Raw genomic sequence first — 22,980 nt, forward strand, 5'->3', positions numbered from 1 at the left:
ATGAGGCTGAGCTCACCACGCAGTATAACTGCACTCGTGTCTATTTGTGTCTGAGTCTTCAAATCCCCTCATGTGAAATCTCTAAAAAAATAAGAGTTTTTTAGTGGAACAGTAAAATATACACTGTGAATAATACAACAGCCTGAACTGAAGACTTGAGATATATCTGTTCTGAATTTATTACATAAAATAACTTGTAAAATAAAATAAAAAACAAGATGCTATTGTCCATATTTAACGAAATGTTATTTTTTTTTATCTCTTTTCATACCTTTTCTTTATATTTGCGAGTGGGGCAGATTAATAATGAATCACAACTGAATATGCTGAAGCACATTTGCAAACATCAGATCAGCTTTATCTGTTTTGTGTTCGTTTATGTAAACCCTTAATGATTTTAATTTCGAGAATCTCATCCGTTTATGCTCTGCTTCACATTCACACTGATACATAAAACTATATGTAAGCCTTTCAGATCCCCTGGGCAGATTAAATATTTCACTGAGTGAGAATTGGGGAGAAAAACTAAGTGCAAACCCTGCAGTAAATGAGCCATTTTTCAATTGATAATGAACTGTCTGAAATCCAATTTTTACTTAATTAATACATAAATTGGGCAAAAAATGGTGACTGTGGCACTCTTGTTCAAGTTTAAACATGCTATCCTACATGAAAACTCCCAGAACATAAACGTCTTACTTGTTAGGGTTCGTTCATAGAGCTTAAATTAAATATAAGTACTAGAAAAGCTCCAATAAAGCTTAGTTATAACAACAAAGTAGAGAAAAGCTGTGTTGAAGCAATAACTTTTTGTTTTATGACAGAAGAAGGGTCTTCACAAGTTATCAGAAGGAAGTAGTAACCAGGGCTTGGATCAAAGGCAGGCCTGTATTTGTTTTTAAGGTTTTTTTTAATAAGTAGTATATTTCACTAAAAAACTTTCCATTTGCTTTGGTAAAGTTAATGCATGTACTGATAAAACTGCAGAGCGCAGTAAGTCACACATAATAAAGATCAGTTTGGATCTCTGTAGAGATCTTACTTTTGCCAGAGAGCAACCCAGAAACTGCTGCACCCATGTTCTCACAGTTTACTTAAACTGACACAGACATGAACAAACATTCATTTTGTTTGGTTTTAATTTGTTTGCATCAACCACTTCCCAAGTGTTTATTATTATTAGAGACACAGCTTTTAACTGGCTGCAGTTATTTTATTTGAGGAAATGCAATATGCAAAACAAAGTCTAGTTAAATCTGCACTGTACACACTGGTTTGTATATGTTAGTTTTAAAGAGTCCCTTCCAAATTTGTCCTTTTTTGGCATTTTTATTTATTAATATTCATAAATAGCACAACAGTATTATCAGTTTTCATAGTAAGAATGCTACCATGTTACCAAAGGTACGTATTTACAAATCCAGGACATGGAGAGCAACATCAGCGATCTTCCCATGTTGTGTCCCCCAGGTCAATACTAAGTTTGTTTTGTTGTAATATCCATAAGCTCACAAGTAAAGTATTGGGCTGTATTGGGTATTCACATACTAAACACAAACTTCAGCTGTCTGTAGTTTGCTGATATGCAGTATAGGAAAGTAGATCTTAAAAGAAAATTCTGGTTACATATCAGAGAATTAAATTTGTGTGCTACAAAATTAAATGTATGTAAACAGGTATTTCCCGTGTTTTGGGTGCCATTGCTGCTTGATCCTACATGAATTCAGTAACTAAGCTAATCTTATTTTTAGCGACTTACAAATGCTGTAAAAGGACCTGTTGTCTAAATCAAAAAAAACAAAGCTATCCCTTGAACCTTTTAGACTACACGCCTGGTTAACTAGCTGCAAATAAACAAGCGGAGGAGGCAGCTAACATGCGTCAGACTATTATGATTTTGTTATGAAGCTTAAATATAGACATGCGTCAATTTATCAGTTTGATTTTTCTGGATAATTTCCCCACAGAGCCCAGTAAGAAAAGACATTAAGTCAGCAATGCATCTCCGCACCACACCGGAGTCATTTAGTGAGCATTGCAGTCCATAAGAAAACATTCACAGCAACACTAGTGAGTGCTGGCAGGCCTGTAACTGACACGATAAAGATGTTACTTTTCTGCATGGCAGAGTTTCACAACTCTGATGACATACAACAAACTATTCATCGAGCAATTGTTATTTCAATTATTGCCTGATCTGTTTATCCAAAACAATCCTTTCATCACACTTCAAATAGTGTCTATAAAAAGTGCCGTCATGTTTTCACCTGTTTACCTGCTATAGATAGAAATAGTTTCAAAGCCGAGGTGTCTGCACTTTGCCTGATTTTTATGGGATCGGTTGACACCCAAAATACAGAGATTATACATCTGTAACATCAAACGTGTACTGACGCATTCATATTTTAGGAGTTCAGTGTCAGTTTTGAGGTAGTTGCCAAATATTTCCACTCCTTACTTATGTGCCTCTGCTTTTCACTCGTGCAGGAAAGGGCAGCAGCTGGAGCCATCGGACCAGTACATTTTGAACAGGCTTGATGGCGGGCGGAGCATGTTAACCATCCGCAACATCCGGCAGGGTGATGGAGGCACCTACTCCTGCAGAGCCACCAATAAGGCAGGATCCCAGGAAAGAGAGCTCTTCCTCAAAGTGTTTGGTAAGCATGCAATCTGAGTAAAATACTATAGTTGTATAAGATACAGTTTATTTATCCTAAATTTTCAGATATTAATCACAACTATTAAAAATAGTGCAAATAATGTCAAAAAGATTAGTAAAAGAAAATATACAATAATATAACAAGATAAAATAGATCCATAAGGTAAGAGGCACTGTGGATCAAAATCAAAATATAATAAGACATGTTCAAGAAATATGAAGGTTTTAGAACAATATATAAAATATTAATAAGGTTTAATTAAATTAAATTTTCTAATTTTCTACAGACACTGGCCACTTTATTATATACATCTCTTCAACAGTGCTCATAATTACGGGTACCACTCCTGTCAGTTATAAAACGGAAACTACAGACACCTCACCAAAACTGGACAACAGAAGACTATAAAAATTGTCTTAATTTCTTCTCCTGGTAGAGTCAGTCTTTGGTCGACTCACATGAAAGTGTGGTTCTGTCCTGCCTCATATCAATAGTTCAGTCTGTTGGTGTGTAATGGTTTGGGGGACTTTTTCTTGGAACATTTTAGTGTTATTTGAGCACCAACTGATAAGTGTAAGAAAAACCACGTTGTTCCTTCTATCTCCCCAAACCAGGACTAACATAAAAAAATCCCTTCCTATCACTTTAAAGGGTTTGTTTTCTTTTTCCATTATCTGTTATTTGGTGCCCCACCAAAGATTTTAAATGTAATAGCATTACCCATGACAGTAAACAGTGTTTTATGTTGATCCATAAAGCTTTATTGTAAGGACATCCACAAATTCCATTTTATAAAGAAATGCAGAAAAAAATGTCCAAATATGACAGTCGGCCCACACCAATAACAGCTTTATCAAAGTGATATATTTCTGTTAAAAAATAAATATTTCATTTATTGCTTCATATTTCAATTACTGCGCTCCTCATAAAAAATTTCAATTTATATTTTCATAAACCTGCCAGCTATTTCCTCACAGATCGACGTGATAGCGCTGCTTCTAGCTCATGAAAATGTATGGAGATTTGTGCTCAAGTCATCAACATCCTTTGGAGATGTGAAAAGCGCTTGTTCTTCAAAATGCACATTTAAATGAAGAAGTTAAGGGGGTGGGAGGAGTTCTGCTTCCAGGCCGTGTGGTGGGAGAACGCAGTTGTAAGTTAGTTTTATTACCCTTGACAGCACAGGCAGGAGGAAAACAGGAATTTTAAGTTATACAAGGTGTGTGCAGGTGTGTATGTGCGCTTCACTCGTGTTTAGGCGCTGTAACCCATTGTGAGCCTCATCTTTTTCTGTGGCACTTTCACAGATCTGTTTGCACATGTTTGTTGTTAGGTGTTTGCTTTTATACACTCTAAGATGTTCACATCTGGGGGCCTCCAGGAAACAGTGTGTGTCTTTTGGCTGCTCTGTAAAGTTGCAAGAGCAGTCCATGAGCTGTAAAAGGCTGAAGCCTGCAGTCTTCGGGGATTATGTCAACTTGTCCTGCTTTTCAGGCAATGAGTCATTTGTTGCTGTAGAAGAAAATCCATACTATTAAGGAATAGCTGCATGTACTTGTTAGACATGCTAGAAGAGTGGCTCAAGGGATGCTTGGTTGGTCACTCTATTACTTTAGTCTGGACTGAAATATCTCAACAATTTCTCTGTGGATTTCCATTTACTTTAATGACTTTTATGACTTTGTTGGTCCACTAACTTTCCTACCCAGCAAATATTGTTGAGAAGATATTACAGATCACTTTGGAGAATTCTAAACAACACTGAGATTTGGTAAAAAAAAAAAAGTAAAACCTGAATGCTGTCTTCATCAGTTTCGTTCAAAAATAGTCTAGAAAACATATCTTAAATTCTATTAAAGAGTAAAACGGTGTATTTTATCAACAGTTCAACTATGCCAACAATAGAAGAGAAGAGAATAGTCTTTTATTTTCATTGTACATTTAAAACCAAATTGTGGGTGCTCTACGGCAGCTATGTAGGAATAAAATATAAATATCAAACAAACAGGAGATTAGAGCTTAGGCCATTCTTGCCATCAGGCCCGCTGCCCTGCTAATGTTGTTTCCAGTGACAGAAGCACATAATGACATGAGATTTATAAAACTAAATTTGTTATTGTTTAAAAAATGACTTTCAGGGCTAGTCGACATTATATGTCCACATTCTAACATTTCACAACCAAATAAGATTTTATTTAGTGGGGACAGGTTAATTTGAAACTCTAAATTGAAAAGAGGTGTGAATGTGTCTGTGTGTTAGCCCTGCGATAGACTGGCGACCTGTCCAGGGTGTACCCTGCCTCTCGCCCTAAGACAGCTGGGATAAGCTCCACTGCCCCCCACGACCCTGAAAAGGATAAGCGGAAGCGAATGGATGGATGTATGGATAAGATTTTATTTATTTAATTTAGTAAAAATGCCAAGCTCTTTTTTGAGAAAAAAAATCATGAATCACTTCTTCTCTTTTGTTGCGGAAAAATAATTTAAGCATTGAAACCAAACAGATTTTCTGAGATTTATTGAAAGAAAGTTAAACCCTTGCAAAGGGATCAATACAATGCAAACGGGGTTTGTACCAGCGTTGACCAACAGGTAAAATAATAACAGCTCCTTTAAAGCCGTTGTGCGGATACAATCTTTGTCTATTCAGTGGTTGGGAGTGAAATCCTCGCCATCATCTAGGCACCAGCTTGATAATGAAGTGTATCATGGCCTTGAGCAAATCTTAAAGTCATTTGTTTTCCCGTCTTCATACACTCTTTCGTTATACAAGAAATTTACAATTGCATATCAATAGTACGCAGAGGTTAGATGAGGTGAAACAAAAATTTTCCATCACACATTTCAACCAAATTTAGAGGTAAAGGGTGCTTCTTTTTAAAGGTTATAACTAACTGACCTGATTAAGCCCAACCCCCCCCCAAAAAAAAAAAAAAAAAACCAACCGTGAGTTGGGATCTGGTGAGAGTTTCCTCTTTACTAATTATCTACCACCATTATGTCAAAATGTAAATCCATCAAACCTGCAAAACTAATTTTGTTCCTTTCAGATCTGCTTTTTTTTTTTCTTTAATGGCTTTTAGCAAATGTTGTTGCTAATAGCATGAACGTTTGTGTGATGGTGATTGTTGTACACCTACTAACATGTGCATGTTGTCAGAGCCAACAAACAACTGTTTCACCCCTTATATCAAGACACTCCTAAACCAAAGGTTCTGTGAAACATTCTTATTTTCAGATGAAAGTAAGTTCAGTATTTTAGGAAATCAAGTTCTTAAAGTCTGGAGGAAGAGCAAAGAGCAGAATCCAAGGTGTTTGAAGTCTACGGTGAAGTCAGTGATGAGTTAAAGCATAGGTGTCAAACTCTGGCCCGCGGGCCAAATTTGGCCATACCGCGAGCCATACCAAATTATTATTAGAGCTGGCCTACTGGTATTATACAAATAATATATATATTGTTTAGTATTAAGCTTTCCTTGTTCCATATTCTGTTTTTCAGCAAAACTTGTTTGAGTCCATTAGAAGAGATTCATTCTTAAATCTGGAGGAAGATTTTTTTTCCCAATAAATATTAATGTTAGCCCGCGACCTTGTTCCAGTTTTGAATTTTGGCCCACTGTGTATTTGAGTTTGACACGCCTGAGTTAGAGTGACATGTGATCTGCTGGTGCAGGTGCTGGCAGATGGACTGCTGTGTTTTATCAGGTCCAAAGTCAACACTGCTGTCTACCAAGTGATTTTAGAGCATGCGAGCTTTGTGGAGATGCCAATTTCTTATCACCTGGCACAGTGCCAAAACTACTACCAAATTATCTGCTGACCATACTATTACTTTGCTTGATTGGCCAGCCACCTCGCCTGACCTGAACACCACAACCCAGGCTTCAATAACACCTCAGAAGTGCGACAGGCTTCTTTTTATATTGTATAGAATATATATATATATATACACTCAACAAAAATATAAACGCAACACCTTTGTTACTGCTCCCATTCCCCATGGGATGGACGTAGAGACCTAAAATTCATTCCAGATACACAATATAACCATCCCTCCCAAACAGTGGTCACAAATCAGTCCAAATGTGTGGTAGTGGGCACATCTGCCATATTGAGATAATCCATCCCACCTCACAGGTGTGCCACATCAGGATGCTGATCTGACATCATGAGTAGTGCACAGGTGTACCTCAGACTGCCCACAACAAAAGGCCACCCTGGAATGTGCAGTTTTTTGCGCTATTGGGGGTCTGGGGAACCAGAACCGGTCAGTATCTGGTGTGACCACCATTTGCCTCATGCAGTGCAACACATCGTCGCATGGAGTCTATCAGATTGTCAATTGTGGCCTGTGGAATGTTGGTCCACTCCACTTCAATGGCTGTGCGAGGTTGTTGGATATTCGTGGGAACTGGTACACGCTGTCGTATACGCCGGTCAAGCACATCCCGAACATGCTCAATGGGTGACATGTCCGGTGAGTATGCTGGCCATGCAAGAACTGGGACATTCTCAGCTGCCATCTGCCCTGAACAATGTGAACCATGATTCATCCGTGAAGCGCACACCTCTCCAACGTGCCAGACGCCATCGAATGTGAGCATTTGCCCACACAAGTCTGTTACGGCGACGAGCTGGAGTCAGGTCAAGATCCCGATGAGGACAACGGGCATGCAGTTGAGCGTCCCTGAGACGGTTTCTGACAGTTTGGTTGTGCAAACCAATTGTTCCAGCAGCTGTCTGGGTGGCTGGTCTCAGACGATCTTGGAGGTGAACCTGCTGGATGTGGAGGTCCTGGGCTGGTGTGGTTACACGAGGTCTGCGGTTGTGAGGCTGGTTGGATGTGCTGCCATATTCTCTGAAACGCCTGTGGAGACGGCTTATGGTTGAGAAATGAACATTCAATGCACGGGCGACAGATCTGGTTGACATTCCTGCTGTCAGCATGCCAATTGCACGCTCCCTCATTGCTTGTGGCATCTGTGGCATTTTGCTGTGAGACAAAACTGCACATTCCAGGGTGGCCTTTTGTTGTGGGCAGTCTGAGGTACACCTGTGCACTACTCATGATGTCAGATCAGCATCCTGATGTGGCACACCTGTGAGGTGGGATGGATTATCTCAATATGGCAGATGTGCCCACTACCACACATTTGGACTGATTTGTGACCACTGTTTGGGAGGGATGGTTATATTGTGTATCTGGAATGAATTTTAGGTCTCTACGTCCATCCCATGGGGAATGGGAGCAGTAACAAAGGTGTTGCGTTTATATTTTTGTTGAGTGTATATATCCTGATTGATCTTAGGAACACTTTGAGATACTGGATTTGGGATTTTTATGAGCTATAAGTCACTTTTATCGAGATTGGAACGAAAAAGGATTGCAATCTTTATGCACGTTTATCTTTTATAAGTTTATCTTTTTTAATTAAATTATGAAAATGCCAACAAGCAAAAGCTTCTACAAAGACTGTGAAAAGAAGAAGAAAATGGGCTGTAAGCAAGGTGACCTGTAAGAAACGTGCTAAAATGGATTGTTTCAGACACTCTTTAAAAGAGCCCATTTATATGGCAGCATGCAAAGCTATGTTTTTAAAGTCTCTGAATGCAAATACAGAGTCTTAGAATGAAAGAGATCCCTTTGAAAAAAGAGTGCTAACAAACACAGTGTTATGATTGGCGCTCTCATCATATTAGGATAGCAATATTAGCAGTTAGCTAAGCATTGCTGCACAGTAACTTTTGTTAGCTACAGCAACAGTTTTTGACCAGCAGAGTATACGTTTTTGACAGCTTCCATGGCTAAATGTTGTCAGCGATACAGTTTGATAGAAGATAATTCTTCAGCTATCTGAAGCATCAACAGTAAATGTCAGGTTTCAGAAAAAGAGTAAGCAGATCCTACATTTTCCCTGCAACACTCAGCAGCTGTACCGGGAGACATTTATCACAGAAGCAGAGATTTTCATCTATCTGCAGACAGACTCTTAAGCGTTTGCCACAGTTTGCATTTTTTCCCCCCATTGTCAGTAGTCTATGAAACACAGCACCCACTTTAATGGGTTTTTCATTCTGTAATTTGCACACGTTCACTGAACACATCACAAATACATTCTTTTCTGGGGGGTTTATTCCCTATGTATGTTCACTTGAATCTACCATTTCTGTTTCTTCATGCATGTAGCCAAGAACAAGTCTTGACAGCAAAGACAGTAAATTACATCACCATAAAAATAACAAAAATGATTTTTCAGTTAAACCCTCTAAACTCTGGAACATTACAAGAGGCATCAGGGATGACAGGAGAGAATCTGTGCTGACATTTGCTTTGTGGATCGGCACAGCTGAAACAACAAATGCAGAGGTTATAATTATCAGATACAGTCAGTACCACATTTTACCTTCTGATACCTGTCAGTGGGTGGGAAAAGAGCCTTATGTCAAATATTACTATAGAGAGGATGAAAATACTGTTTAGCTGCATAAGCAGGCTTGTTCCTGCATTAACTGTCTGCCAAGAGGCGTCAAAGCAAACCATCTTTTTTGGTCTTTCATGAACTAACAATGTGACAAACTGTACATTTATGCCACTTTCTTCTCTTTCTGACATATTAATGGCTTTTTCATGGGTTATGGTTAGGATTGAGCCTGCCAGGGCTGACAATGTGCAGTAGCAAAATACAACATTTGCAAGTACAATTATTATAATACCTGTAATTTGAATAATTAAGCGTAATTAGAGGTATTACCATGTGTTAGAGTAAAATACTAATAGTTTTTTTGTCATGCTGAGTTTAAGAGAAACTTAAAGAAGTTCATTTGAATTTACAAACTGAATAAGAATAAAGTTCACTTAGTAAAAATCCAAGGTCAAATAAATTTAGGATTTTTGTCTTTTAGCGTAAAGAACGCTTCTCATTTAAAGAGGAAATGTTTTCAATAAAACATTATTAATAGCAGTCCCTGCAGAGTGGTTTGTGCATCACGCTTGACAAATGTGAGTTTTTTCATTTAATATTTTTATGATGAAGGGCATTTGAGGCAAACAGCTGTGGATAGGAACTGTAGAACTGGTTCAGACCAGTTTCAGCCATTAACAGTTTTCTGTGTTTGGCAGTCGGATCGTTTTGAATCTGTATTTGTATGTTTGCACACGAAGAGCTGTCAGAACATGATGCTTTTAACATCTTTCACTCTGCAGACATCATCCTAACAAAGAAATTGTGCCTCATTATGGGGCCTTATAGCAAAAAAAGGGGGGGAAAAACCCGACGGTTGAGATAATTTCGCCTCTTCTCTATGTGGCCTTTTGTATTGACACAAAACAGAATCAAGCAGATTGTTGCACTATTTTCAAGAAAAGGACACTTGATTCTGAATGAGTTCTGAAGTGCGCTGATTTGTTGTTGAAACAAGTAAAATTATCCTTGCTATTCGCAGCAAATCTATTTGACTTGATTGAGGAAAACAAGAGTTGAGGACTTGGTTGTAGCGTAAATAAGCCATTAATGTGGTTGTTTGTGCTGGGATTTGAGAAGATGTTTATTGTTAAGTGATTTTCTTTTTTATTGTTTGCTTCATCCCTACTGCCTGCCGATATTCGTATAACTGCACTGAGACCGGGCACAAGGCATCAATCATATCCAAAATGCTTATAGAAATATAAAAGTGTCTTATCAATGATAAGATACTTTCTGCACATGCTGGCATATGGAAGATGTTAGATTCAGGACTCACAGGGAGGCCAAAAGTCAAGAAAAAAAATGTAAAAATGAGATGACTCATTAGCTCCTTGGCTGCTTGGCTATTAGCTGACTAACATTACAATACCACATGCCATATGTAAACATTCTTCATAAAAAAAAACCCAATGACTCAATTTATTGGGACCATAAATGTCTACTAAGTTGGACATTTTTGTCAAAGTGCAGAATTTTCATGCAACCTTGAATAATGCAAAACTCCTATACTTCAGTTCGTTTTGTGAGATGTTTCACAAAAACATAATTCAACACATCATGTATGGATCCAATATCTGATTGCATTTCCAGTTCAAAAAATTTCACTTCGCTGAGCAATTCTTATATTTGAAAAAAATGTCTGTGTCAAACGTTAACATTTGTTACTCTCCCTGAGAAATACAGCAACTAGTAGTAAGTATGTCTGTGAAGGTTCTCAGTCATCCAGGTCATTGTAGTCTAAGGAGCTTGGGGAAAAAAAGTGTCTGGACTTCTTTAAGTTGCTAGAAGACGTTTCACCTCTCATCCAAGAAGGTTCTTCAGTTTTAAGGTCAAATGGTGGAGAGTCCCAGATTTAAACCCTATGGGAGTGTTCCCCCCAAGAGGGACGATGGACAGGGGGTCCATCAGCCAAGGTTTCGGGTGAACTCATTGTGAAACGTAGCCCCCACCCTATCGTGTGATTTCCTGAGGTCACCAATGCACCTCAGGAAGTCACATTGATAGGGTGGAGCTAGGAAACCTTGGCTGATTGTGACCTACACCTATTTTCACACATTGGCTTATGTAAATAGGTAGAGGATCATTAGGGGGTCCATCGTCCCTCTTGGGGGGATACTCTCATAGGGCTTAAATCTGGGACTCTCTAACATTTTACCTTATAACTGAAGATGTCACAGTCTGGCTGGGGCAGACTGTATGTGTTTGCAAAAGAGGACTCAAACGCAGACCAAAAACTGAACGTGGCGTGGATTTAACAAAAAACAAGCCGTTTATTGAAGCTAGCAAAGAGGGTACAAACAAAAGGGCATTGATGAAACTAAACAATAACCTAAACTGGGTGAACTAAAACTAAACATGAAAAAACCTTAAACATGGTGAACTGACATAGATGCCTGAAGTTGTGACATGGATGAGCAGACGACCTGACAAAGAATGACTGAAAGCACACGGACTAAATACACACAGGAGGATAATGAGGGAAGTGGGAACACATGGAGAAACAGCCGACACATGAACATAACGACGTCACAGTGGAAGAGAAAAACTTAACACGATGAACACAGGAACACCAGACCTCTTCAAAATAAAACAGGAAACATAAGACGCAGACATGACAACCTGAACTTGAAAACGTAAGACACAGACATTAAACACATGAAGGGGAAGGGAGACTTGACATGGGCGGAAGACACAAGGGGAATCTAATAACAAAGAACTAGAACAACCTAGGCATGATAAAAAATGAACTTAGAAAACCTGAAGGGCTTAAACTTAAACTAAAACTCAAAACGCTGGGTCAAAAGACCCAGGATCGTGACAGAAGAAGCTTCTCGGATGAGAGGTGAAACGTCTTCAAGCAATTTAAAGAAGTCCAGATGCTTTTCTTTTTCCAAGCTCCTTAGACTAGTAGTAAGTAAGTAAAATTTATTTACAGGAATCTGTTACAAAGTGCTTTACACAAAAACAAGAACATGACCCAGATGTCTATCTAAATAGATGTGTTTTCAGCTGTTTTTTAAAAGAAGCCACAGAGTCGATGGTGCGTAGAGGAGGTAAACCATTCCACAGTATTGCTGCTAGGTTGTGGAAAGTGCAATCCCCCTTTGTTTCCCAACTGTCTGGAGGACGGGCCGCTCATCCGAGGCGCAGAACAAAGAAGCGCCGGGGAAAACGCGCTGGTATTAGGAACAGACTGAGACAGCAGGCGCATCGCGCACCACTGCCCAGTATCCTACTGGCCAATGTACAATCCATGGAGAACAAGCTCGATGACCTAAGAGCAAGGGTCATCTTCCAACGTGACATGAGGGACTGCAACATTCTGTGCTTCACAGAGACATGGCTGTCCCCCACCGTGCCGGACCAGGCCGTAACTCCGTCGGATTCATTCTTTGTGCTCCGCGCGGACAGAACGGCAGAGTCGAACAAAACCAAAGGTGGGGGAGTGTGTTTCATGGTAAACAGAAAGTGGTGTGATGCCAGGAGCATTTCTACTCTCTCCAGCGGCTGCTCGCCACATCTGGAGTTCCTGAGCATTAAGTGCCGCCCTTTCTATCTGCCCCGTGAGTTCACCTCAGTCTTCGCCACGGCGGTCTACATCCCACCCCAAGCGGACACAGGTATGGCTTTGTCCGAATTACATGATGTGCTGAGCTCGCTTCAAAACAAGGACCCGGGCGCAGCCCTCATTGTAGCAGGAGACTTTAACAAAGCGAACCTCAGACAAGTCATGCCAAACTTTTACCAGCATGTCTCGTGTCCAACGAGAGGGGATCGGATTTTGGATCACTGCTACACGCCATACAAGCAGGGCTACAAAGCTGTCTCACACCCGGCTTTTGGGAAGTCTGACCACAACGCCATCTTCCTCATTCCCCAGTATAAACAAAGCATACGGAGGGAAGACGTGACCACGAAGGAAGTAAAACGGTGGACTGCCCAATCAGAAGCTACGCTACAGGACGCACTCAACGACGTAGACTGGGACATGTTCAGAGCATGCGCAGTCGACATCAACGAGTTTACGGAAGTAGCAGTATGCTTCGTCAATATGCTAGCGGAGGAGATTATCCCCACTGCGAGAGTCACCACATTCCCAAACCAGAAACCGTGGATGGACAGATCGATCCGCACTGCAGTAAACGCCAGGACCGCCTCCTACAACGCGGGTCTCGCCACTGGCGATATGAGCGCCTACAAAGCGGCCTCATACGGCGTGCGGCGCGCGGTGAGAGATGCCAAACGCAGGTACCGGGAACGTGTGGAGTCCCGCTTCCACCAGGGCGACACACGGAGTATGTGGCACGGACTACGCACCAGTACGGACTACAAAGCCAGGGACACTGCGCCGATCAACGCCGACTCTGCATTCACCAACGAGCTGAATCGGTTCTACGCCCGTTTCGAGGTTAGCCAGGCGGCTAATGCTATCTACCGCCTGACTACCGAGGACAGTGATGTCATCAGCGAGAGACCGGTGACCAGCATCGCGGAGCATGACGTCCGAGCGGCACTGAGGAGAGTGAACACAAGGAAAGCGGCGGGGCCAGACGGTATCACCGGCCGTCTGCTGCGCTGCTGTGCTGACCAGCTAGCAGGTGTGTTCACTTACATCTTCAACGAGTCCCTGGCGAAGTCTGTGGTCCCCACATGCTTCAAAAGATCCACCATCATCCCTGTGCCCAAGAACAGCAAACCCTCATCCCTGAACGATTACCGGCCAGTTGCACTGACCTCGGTAGTAATGAAGGTGTTTGAGAGGCTGCTGAAAAACATCATCTCCTCCTCCATCCCAGACACCACAGATCCGCTGCAGTTCGCCTACAGATCCAACAGATCCACAGAGGATGCCATCGCCGACGTCCTACACACCACTCTCAGCCACGTGGACAAGAAACAGGGTAACTATGTGCGAATGCTGTTTGTTGATTACAGTTCAGCGTTTAACACAATAGTGCCCTGCAGACTGTTCACAAAGCTGAGGGATCTGGGACTTAACAGCCGTCTGTGTGCATGGGTGTTGGACTTCCTCACTGGCAGAACTCAGGTGGTGAGGGTGGGCAGGTGCTTCTCCAACAGCATCACCATCAACACAGGAGCACATCAGGGATGTGTCCTCTCGCCACTGCTCTACTCCCTCTACACTTCAGACTGTGTGGCCACCCATGGCTCCAACACCATTGTGAAGTTTGCTGACGACACAGTGGTGTTGGGTGCCATCTCCAACAACGATGAGGCGGCCTACATGGATGAAGTGAAGAATCTGGCATCGTGGTGCCAGGACAACCACCTCCAGCTGAACGTCAGCAAGACCAAGGAGCTGGTGGTGGACTTCAGAAGGGGTCAGCACAGAGACTACAAGCCCATTATCATCAATGGAGCTCCAGTGGAGAGGGTGCAGTCCTTCAAGTATCTTGGTGTCCACATCTCCTCAGACCTGACATGGGCTGCCCACATTCAGGTCCAGACCAAAAAGGCTAGGCAGCGCCTGTATCACCTACGACAACTGAAGAAGTTCAGGGTCTCTCCAAAGATCCTCAGGATTTTCTATACAGGCGCTGTGGAGAGCATCCTCACACAGAACATGACATCGTGGTTCGGGAACAGCTGTGTGAAGGACCAAAAAGCTCTCCAGAGAGTGATCCGTACAGCAGAACGCTGCTGCAGGATTGCTCTCCCCCCGCTTCAGGACACCTACACCAGGAGATGCCGGACTAGAGCAGCGCAGATACTGAAGGACCCGTCCCATCCTGGCAACAAACTGTTCCAACTTCTGCAATCTGGTAGAAGGTTCCGCATCTTCCGGGCAAGGACAGAGAGACTCAAGAGGTGTCACAGGCTGGGTCTCCGACCCAGCACTCTGAGTTTTCTTTGTATTTTTTGATATGTTATTAGTTTGTGTTATTTCCTACTTTGCCTTTAGTTTAGGCAGTTATTGGTTATTGTTCCTGGGTTTTCTATGTTTTGGGGTTTGGTATTTATTCATCACGTGTTGGGGTCTGTTGAGTTGTGTTGTCATGTTTAGTTGTTAGTATTTCCTGTTTTATTTTGACAATGTCATGTGTTCTTTGTTCATTGTATTTAGCTTTCTCTCCTGGTCCTGTCATTAGGTTTATGTCTGTCAGCTGTTCCCCCATGTGTCCCCACTTCCCCTGATCACCTCATGTCTGTATTTAAGCCTTTTGTTTTCTTCATGCCATTGTCGGTTCGTCTGTTTATCTCACCAGGGTCACAGTTTTAGTCATGGTCTTAGCCTGTTTACCTCACCTCAGTCATAGTTCTAGTTTTCATCTGTTATGTATTATTAGTCTTAGTCATGGTCTTTGTTTATTATTTTTCCACCACAGTCATAGTTTAGGTTTTGGTCTCAGTACCATTTAGTATTTTGTTTCTTAGTGTTTTGCCTGTTTGTTTTTGGTCTCTTGGTTCATTTCCCTGCCATCATCGCATTAAAGGTTCACCTTTCTGTTAATCATTACAATTCCTCGTCATCATCTGCTTTTGGGTCCTGTTTCCACACACATCGGCGCACCCCGCCGTGACAAGAGGAGCTTCTATCCCCAAGCCATCCGTGCCCTAAACACACACACCCGCCCTCTCACATCATCTATAATTGACTGAGACAGGACTCTTCCAGACACTAAACCAAGGCACAATGTACATTTCAATTCCTTTAATTTTAAATATGTTTATATTGTCTATCCTGTAAAATAGTCAGATATCTATTCATATTAATGTACAGAATTCACCTGCTTGCTGCTACTACTGCACATTCACCCAGTGTATATACTATATGTGCATATATATATATATAATGTTCTTCCTCTACCCCCCCCCCCAATTTTTGCACATGTCGAGGAGCGTGTCAGGCTACATTTCACTGTGTGTTATACTTGTATAACTATACATGTGACAAATAATAAAGAACCTTGAAGAACCTTGAACCTTGAACCTTGGAGGGTGTAACGGGGCTGTGTGATGTCATTATTTTCTCACCACTGTGCACTAACTCCACACTGTCACTAGAAGCAATGCCAGGCTGCAGCACATGAAAGATTAACTCATTCAAGAATGACATGCATTAACCTGCTTCAATGCATGTAAGATTGCGTTGCTTATTAATTCTCTCAGTACAGTTAGAGTACAGCTAGATTATCCAGCCCACATTAACCTCTGCACATACCTGATTAAATTGCTCAAATTATATCTTACTATTTTATCTCCAAATACAGTAATCTGACAAACCCCCTTTTCTTGTTTATTGGCTGTTTTCTTTGTTGGTGCAGCTGACCATTCGCTAATCCCTAGGTATCCCCAAGTATCTACAACTTACTAGAACCCTTTGTTTTTCTGACACAGTGAGAAAGTAAGCTTTTTCTTACTCTCGCTCCCAACATTTGTACATTTTCAAAGGAGCCTTATTACTTTTGCTTCAAGATATGTGAGGGCTGCTATTGTTATTTCCTGTCACTGCGCGCCTTCTCGATATCAAACTGATTTGAACCTAAATGAAGGGAAGGGATCTGAGACAGAGATGAAAGAGGCAAAATAACATATTCGGGGAAAACGAGTGCAAAGCAAACCCGTCTATGACAGAGAAAAGTACAGTTTGTGACATCATGACAGGAAACGAAGGTCAGTTACACAAAAATAGCTGCTTGAAAAGTCCTTCAAAGAGCTGCTTTTTACTTTGACGCTGTAAGTACATTCATTCAGAGCCAGAACTTTTTCACTTTGACTTGAGTAAAGAAGTTGAATCAGTACTTCAACTTTTTCTCTGTGTGAAGCATCTGTGTACATTTCCCACCTATGATTGTAGTTTTAATGATTTTTTTATTACTTCCAGAAGGGTTGTTTCAAACCAAGAACCTTTTTAAAGGGCTGTTGCAGTGATATCATCCTAAACCTTTAAACCATGTCTCATCTACCATCCAATAACAAAACTTGTGAATTTCTCATGAATACAGTAAGTTAAATCGAGCCATTTTCGTGAATGTTTTTAGTGAGTTTATTGTTACTGTAAACCTTTTTTTTTATTAAAGTTGAGATTCAGGCTAATTTTGTCTAACCATCTTTGTTGGTTATTTGTGCCTACGCAGTTTGGTCACTTACTAAAAGTCCTTGTAGGCAGAGGAATATTTGCCTGGTTGCCTGTGTGTATGTTTTTGTGACCCCCATGTTTTGACAAGCTCCCAAAATCCCTCAAGATGGCTCCTTCACCTCGAGGTTGAAGCCATGTGAAATTGCCAAACACTTCCCCCCGGGCGGTGTTAAAAGCCTTCAGTACAGTAGTCACTATTTCCTGTTCACTTCCCTTTGCCTTTCGGATTTTATGCCATGCTACTTTGCAAGCACCCTGTTAACAACGTAAGTGCAGTGTGTGTGGGGGGGAAAAAGAAGTAATCCATGATTCATGTGACATGCTCTATGCCCTTGACATGCATCAGGTTTCAGGGCTTGCTTAGAGCATCTTATCAGGGGGAGGCGAGCAGGGACCAGCCCCCAACGGCACGCTTTTCAGCACTTATCGCGGTGCTCACTCTGTGCCAAAAGCAAATCACACGGTGCTGGAGAGGCATCCTTCCAGACAGAAATCTGTATTCATTTAAAATAAAAAACGTGGATCAGTTGATTTGTTCTTTCAAACTTTAGCAAAGTCAGTTTTCTCATCTAGTCCAATGAGTGTGTGCAAAATAGGCCAGAGGCCATGCTTTCTCACTATATCAAACCTGTAGAGTATGACTGCACTGTATAAATTATCTTGGCCTACTCTGTCAGTACCAAAGTCATGCATCAGCTTGGTGTTTAAACCCCATGGTATAGCCTTCATCTTCTAACTCACTTTATGAGTTAGATCTTTGACAGTTTCTCTCCTGCTCATCCTTTTATTCACTTCTCCTTCCTTACTCACACCTTTTCTTCTGGCCTTCAAATCTGTTCTCCTCTACTCACTTTTTTTCTCTTATTTACCTTCTCTCCCCCGCTTGTCCTCTGTGATCTCCAGTCCAGCCCCATATCACCCAGCTGAAAAACGTGACAGCCGTAGAGGGCAGCGCTGCCATGATCTCCTGCGTGGCTGAGGGCGAGCCTCTGCCTGACATTTCCTGGAGAAGAGCCAGCGACGGTCAGACCTTCGTGGACGGAGACAAGGTAGAAGCTGCCAGAAAGCCCATCTGGCTGTGCGTGTGTGTTTGTGTTCATCATCGTACAGCATAGGCTGGAATTACGGCATGAGTGTCGTGCTCAAAGGATATGACTTAGGCAGGAAGGATTTATGGGAAATTTACTGAGGTTGCATAATGCATTTACAGCCATATGCCAAAACATTAAAACACCTGCCTAATACTGTGCAAGTCCCCTTAGTGCTGCTTAACAGGCTCATGTGACGTCTGGGTGTGTCTGGCACCTCTTGCTTTTGTGGGTGTTTAGGTAAGGCCTATGTCAGGGGTGTCAAACATAAGGCCCAGGGCCCAGAATAAGGCCGGCAAAGACTCCGATCTGGCCGACTGGAAGGCTTTGGAAAATGTGAAGAAGTGCACAGATTTTAAACTCCTAACTGTATTTTCATAAGTTTTACAGCTTTGCCTATTGATACAGACACTGCCATTCATACCACACGAAAGTAGTTCAGTAATAGATAAACCATTAAATGACAGAAATGTCTGGGCAGTTTTATCAGTTAAAGTGGATGAGTTTGACATCCCTGGCCTATGTGTTTCTGTAAAGGTGAATCCTGTGGAAAGTTCATCCGTGTGAGTCTTTTGTCTAGTTTACTGTGTTTGTTGTGTTGCTGGAATGAGGAGGGAAAAACACCCTTAGGTTTTCAGCTCAGGATCTACCTGGATAGTCTTCTGAGAGACCACAGTCATCGGGGAGTGTCACTGCTATTGTTACTTGTTCTGCTACAATTTTTAGGTGGGTGATATGTGTTAAGGCAATTTCCACAACTGATCTTATTCGATTCTTATGTCACATGCCTGAGTTTATTGTCACAACTGATCACTCTACATTACAGATGAGACACAGATTTGACAGTATTCATATGTATATGGATGGGAGCTACTTAAATTGTATTTTGATTATAATCACAGGTACAAAAACTGACTTAAAAGAATCCAATCATTAGAGAGTCAACCACAGATTGTGTGTCCTGGGCCAAATAAAACAGTGCACGTACTGGTAATGCACAGAGGGGTGAAGACGGAGGCGCTGCTGGTTTTATGGAAGCATCGCTTCATTCAATTTCATTATAGCTTTGTTTCGAAGAAGTCACATTTTGTCTCTCATTGTGGCGCGGCAGATGGCTCTACCAGTGAGCCTCGGGCACTGTTGCTATGGGAGAAAGTCAGTCAGTGGTGTGAATCAAAACACTGCAGTCACTGTGCAGCAAAACGCAGCACCACACTTCACTGAGTTCACCCACGACCGAAGAAGAAGATGAGGAGAAGAAACAAACGTGTCATTTGAATCCACAAATCTTTATTCGTGGCTGTGTGTTCTTGTGGTTTGAAATGCATCTTTGGCTATGAAATGACTACAATTTCTCTCTAGTGAGAGCCACGGATTTGCCAAATGTCAACTCTAAGGAGTTTCACTAATGAGTTTTGTTTTTTTTTTAATGAAGGAAAGGTGTCCTAAAATTCTCCGTCAAACCCCACGAGGTCATGGAGTCGCTTAATTGGAGCTACAGAGAAAATACCAGCTTTTGTTGTCATGGTGACCATTAAAATGTCACTTTATTTTTTATATATATGAACAAAAACCAAGTCTTGGTTCTTATTGCCGCGGACTACAAAAAAGCAACAGCAGACAGTAACGGCTAATTACTCGTATATGTTGCACCGTTAAAATTAAAGCATTCCCATCTGCCTTATATGAAATGTTGCAATTACAGCCATTCATTGGTGCCACTGCTGTACATTACAGAGTGATTGATCCGGATCTTTTCCTTTTGACAAGATTTTATTTTCACGCTCTGTGAAGCCTCAAAGAGAGCGACCCTCAAACAACAAATGCACATTCACCTTGTACTCACATTATTATCTCAAGGGAAATCAGTAAACACTTTTATTTTGGTTATTTTGGAAGCCAGGACCTTGAATTTTTCAGGTCAAATCTTTTAGTTTGTACTTTCTTTCTGTCTTCAGTACCTCCCTCAGACTCGCTGACATTATATTCAATCCAGTTTAACCGAAGCGACACAAAGCTTCTATTTTTACTTGTTTCTCCCAGCATCCATTATTCACTTTCTCCATAATAACAGCCACACAAGTGACAAACTGAAAGAAGCCTTTTCTTGAAATAGTAATTATTCCTGAATGGCATGCCATCAATGTCAAAACCATACTCGCTTCCATGGCAAGGGGTAAGAAGCAGCTTAAAAAAGAGGAAGAAAAAAACCCCCAAAAAACAAAGATGGCAGCCGTTCCTTTTGCTGGGGAAAAAGGTCATCGCTGAGATAAATGAGTGTGTGCATTGGCTCGAATCGCTCGGGTTGATAAATCACAGCCGAAAATGAGAGTAAGTGCTTCTCTTCCCACAGCAAATGCAATTATGGAAATGCGCAGTGCAAACCAACACACCTAAACATACGCAAAGACAAACATGAGTCGTGCAGTGCGAGGCGTGATGGATGGCAGCAGTCATTTAGGTTTAAAGCAGGATGTTCCTCTCTCAATTTGCTCTCCAATCTGCATATCCAGCCGCCACACACGTGTCTCCCGTTTAGAGTTGTTAAGCTTCGGAAAGTCCTACATGTAATGTTACGTACTACATAGTGCTGCTTCCGTCCTTTTCATTCTTTGTCAGGCTAACACCCTGACCCAGGGTATGAGTGCATAATGGGATGCAGTTCCTGGAATTTAATTATGAATCGAGGCAGAGCATTCTGTGACACCTCGGGTATTGTTTTGCTTCTGATCAAAGTTACTGTCTGCTGTTGTAGTCATTCAGAATATCCAAGGCTAGAGAGCAAGTGTCATTAACTCCGTGGTTTTGTGTAGATGACTTCTGAAAAGATTGACATATTTGCTGTGATTCAACTGTTGATTTCACAGCTAAACCTTGAAATAAGAAGACTCCAACCAATTGTTTCCTGACTTCTCTGTGCCGAAAGACTGCAGTGAAGCGGTCACACCATTGTGATTAATAACCTGGCAAGTAAACCCAGGTTTTTGAAATTTAAAAAAAGAAAGCAGACAGGTATAAAGCTGCAGTTCTCTCACAAGAAGTGCAAACCACATAATGAGGCACGTGTAACAAAGACTGAAAGTAACACAGTTGCTGAAGAAAAAGAAAAGCTGTCTAGTTTGACAGGCTTACCAAAGTAACTCACTACCCCCAATCATTGAGGGGGCAGTTAGTACACCACACTGCAATTAGAGCTGTATGTATTCCAAATCCATGTGTGTTAGCATGTAATAAATGCCACTTTGACCTCGCCTAGTGGTGTGGTGGTTAGCACCACTGCCCCAGAACAAGCCATTCCTGAGTTTGAATCCACCAGCTGGCCGGGGCCTTTCTGTGTGGGGCCCGTGTCTGAGTCCAAAGATATTCTAAATCGGGCGTAGGTTTGTGAATGCTTGTCTGTTTCTTTGTGTTAGCCCTGCAACAAATTGGTGACCTATCTAGGGTATCCACTGCTCTTACCCTGTGACACCTGGGAGTAGTTCCAGCCCTACTGTAACCCCAAATTGGATAAGTGGAAGAAAATGGATGGGTGGACTCTTTTTTGCTATCTTGCTCTTTTGCAAGAGAATGCATGGCACTCATACAGTAACAACTAGTTTTTCAAAAGTATTTTTACATGCAATTGTCATTTACAAAGTAAACATATTGCTTGGTTAAAAATTACTTGAAACTATTGACTGATAACATAAAGCCTTGAAGAAATTTTTTATGGAGGGCATAAAACAAGAGAGGGAAGTAGCAGTTTTTGTACCGTTGCATGCCTTTCCTGGAACCAGAAGAGTCACCTCTGGCTTGTCTTTAGAAAGAATGCAGGTTTAAAGCACTTCCTGAGCGACTTCACTCTTCAAACTATGCTCATTGTTTATACTCACTTCAGTTCAATGTTATTTTTAGTTCAATGTGATTGTCCCAACAGTAGTCATCTCTGGGCACATTTTATTAACTTTATGGATGTATACGACAGATATAGCCTTATTCTTTCAGCAATCTTTGAAGAAAATAAAAAAAGTATAAATGGCCTGTATTTATATAGCGCTTTACTAGTCCCTAAGGACCCCAAAGCGCTTTACATATCCAGTCATCCACCCATTCACACACACATTCACACACTGGTGACGGCAGCTACATTGTAGCCACAGCCACCCTGGGGCGCACTGACAGAGGCGAGGCTGCCGGACACTGGCGCCACCGGGCCCTCTGACCACCACCAGTAGGCAACAGGTGAAGTGTCTTGCCCAAGGACACAACGACCGAGACTGTCCAAGCCGGGGCTCGAACCGGTAAAGTAAACCGATAAAAGTATAGTTCTGCGCTAAAGTCTTGAACGACCGCCCATTTCATTATATTTTGCTTCGAAGGAGCCATACATTCTTGTTTTTTGGTGGGTTTTTTGAGTGTTTTTTCTTTCTTTCTTTTAGGGGGTCTTGAGCACTAGTTCTCTTAGGCTTTTCGATGGCCTTTCAAAGATTTAGACATTTGCTGCTTTTTCAGGCGTTTTTAGTCCACTTCTTATACCTGGAAAAAAACTTTTTGGGGTTAAGCCACTTAACACCGGCCTACGAATCATTCAAACACACACAGGCACTTAGCTCATGGATTGAACCAGTCTTATGCCTGCACATAATAGACAAGATAAAAAAAAATTAAATTGTATCTTCGTTATGGTC

At 41.5% G+C, this 22,980-nt stretch overlaps 1 protein-coding gene across 2 annotated transcripts in view; it reads left to right on the plus strand.

Moving 5' to 3' along the window:
- ncam2a (neural cell adhesion molecule 2a) overlaps window positions 1–22,980 on the plus strand; it is a 450,560-nt gene that overhangs the window by 353,266 nt on the left and 74,314 nt on the right. For both annotated transcript variants that reach the window (XM_085263663.1, XM_085263664.1), the window contains exons 7-8: window positions 2,488–2,657; window positions 18,129–18,274. In XM_085263663.1, coding sequence (XP_085119789.1) covers window positions 2,488–2,657; window positions 18,129–18,274 — 316 coding nt within the window. The remainder of the gene's footprint in view (window positions 1–2,487; window positions 2,658–18,128; window positions 18,275–22,980) is intronic.

This window comes from Mchenga conophoros, linkage group LG23, assembly GCF_057382185.1.
Source record: "Mchenga conophoros isolate Kocher_MC1m ecotype Shallow Benthic linkage group LG23, M_conophoros_male_GT1.1, whole genome shotgun sequence".
NCBI lineage: Eukaryota > Metazoa > Chordata > Actinopteri > Cichliformes > Cichlidae > Mchenga > Mchenga conophoros.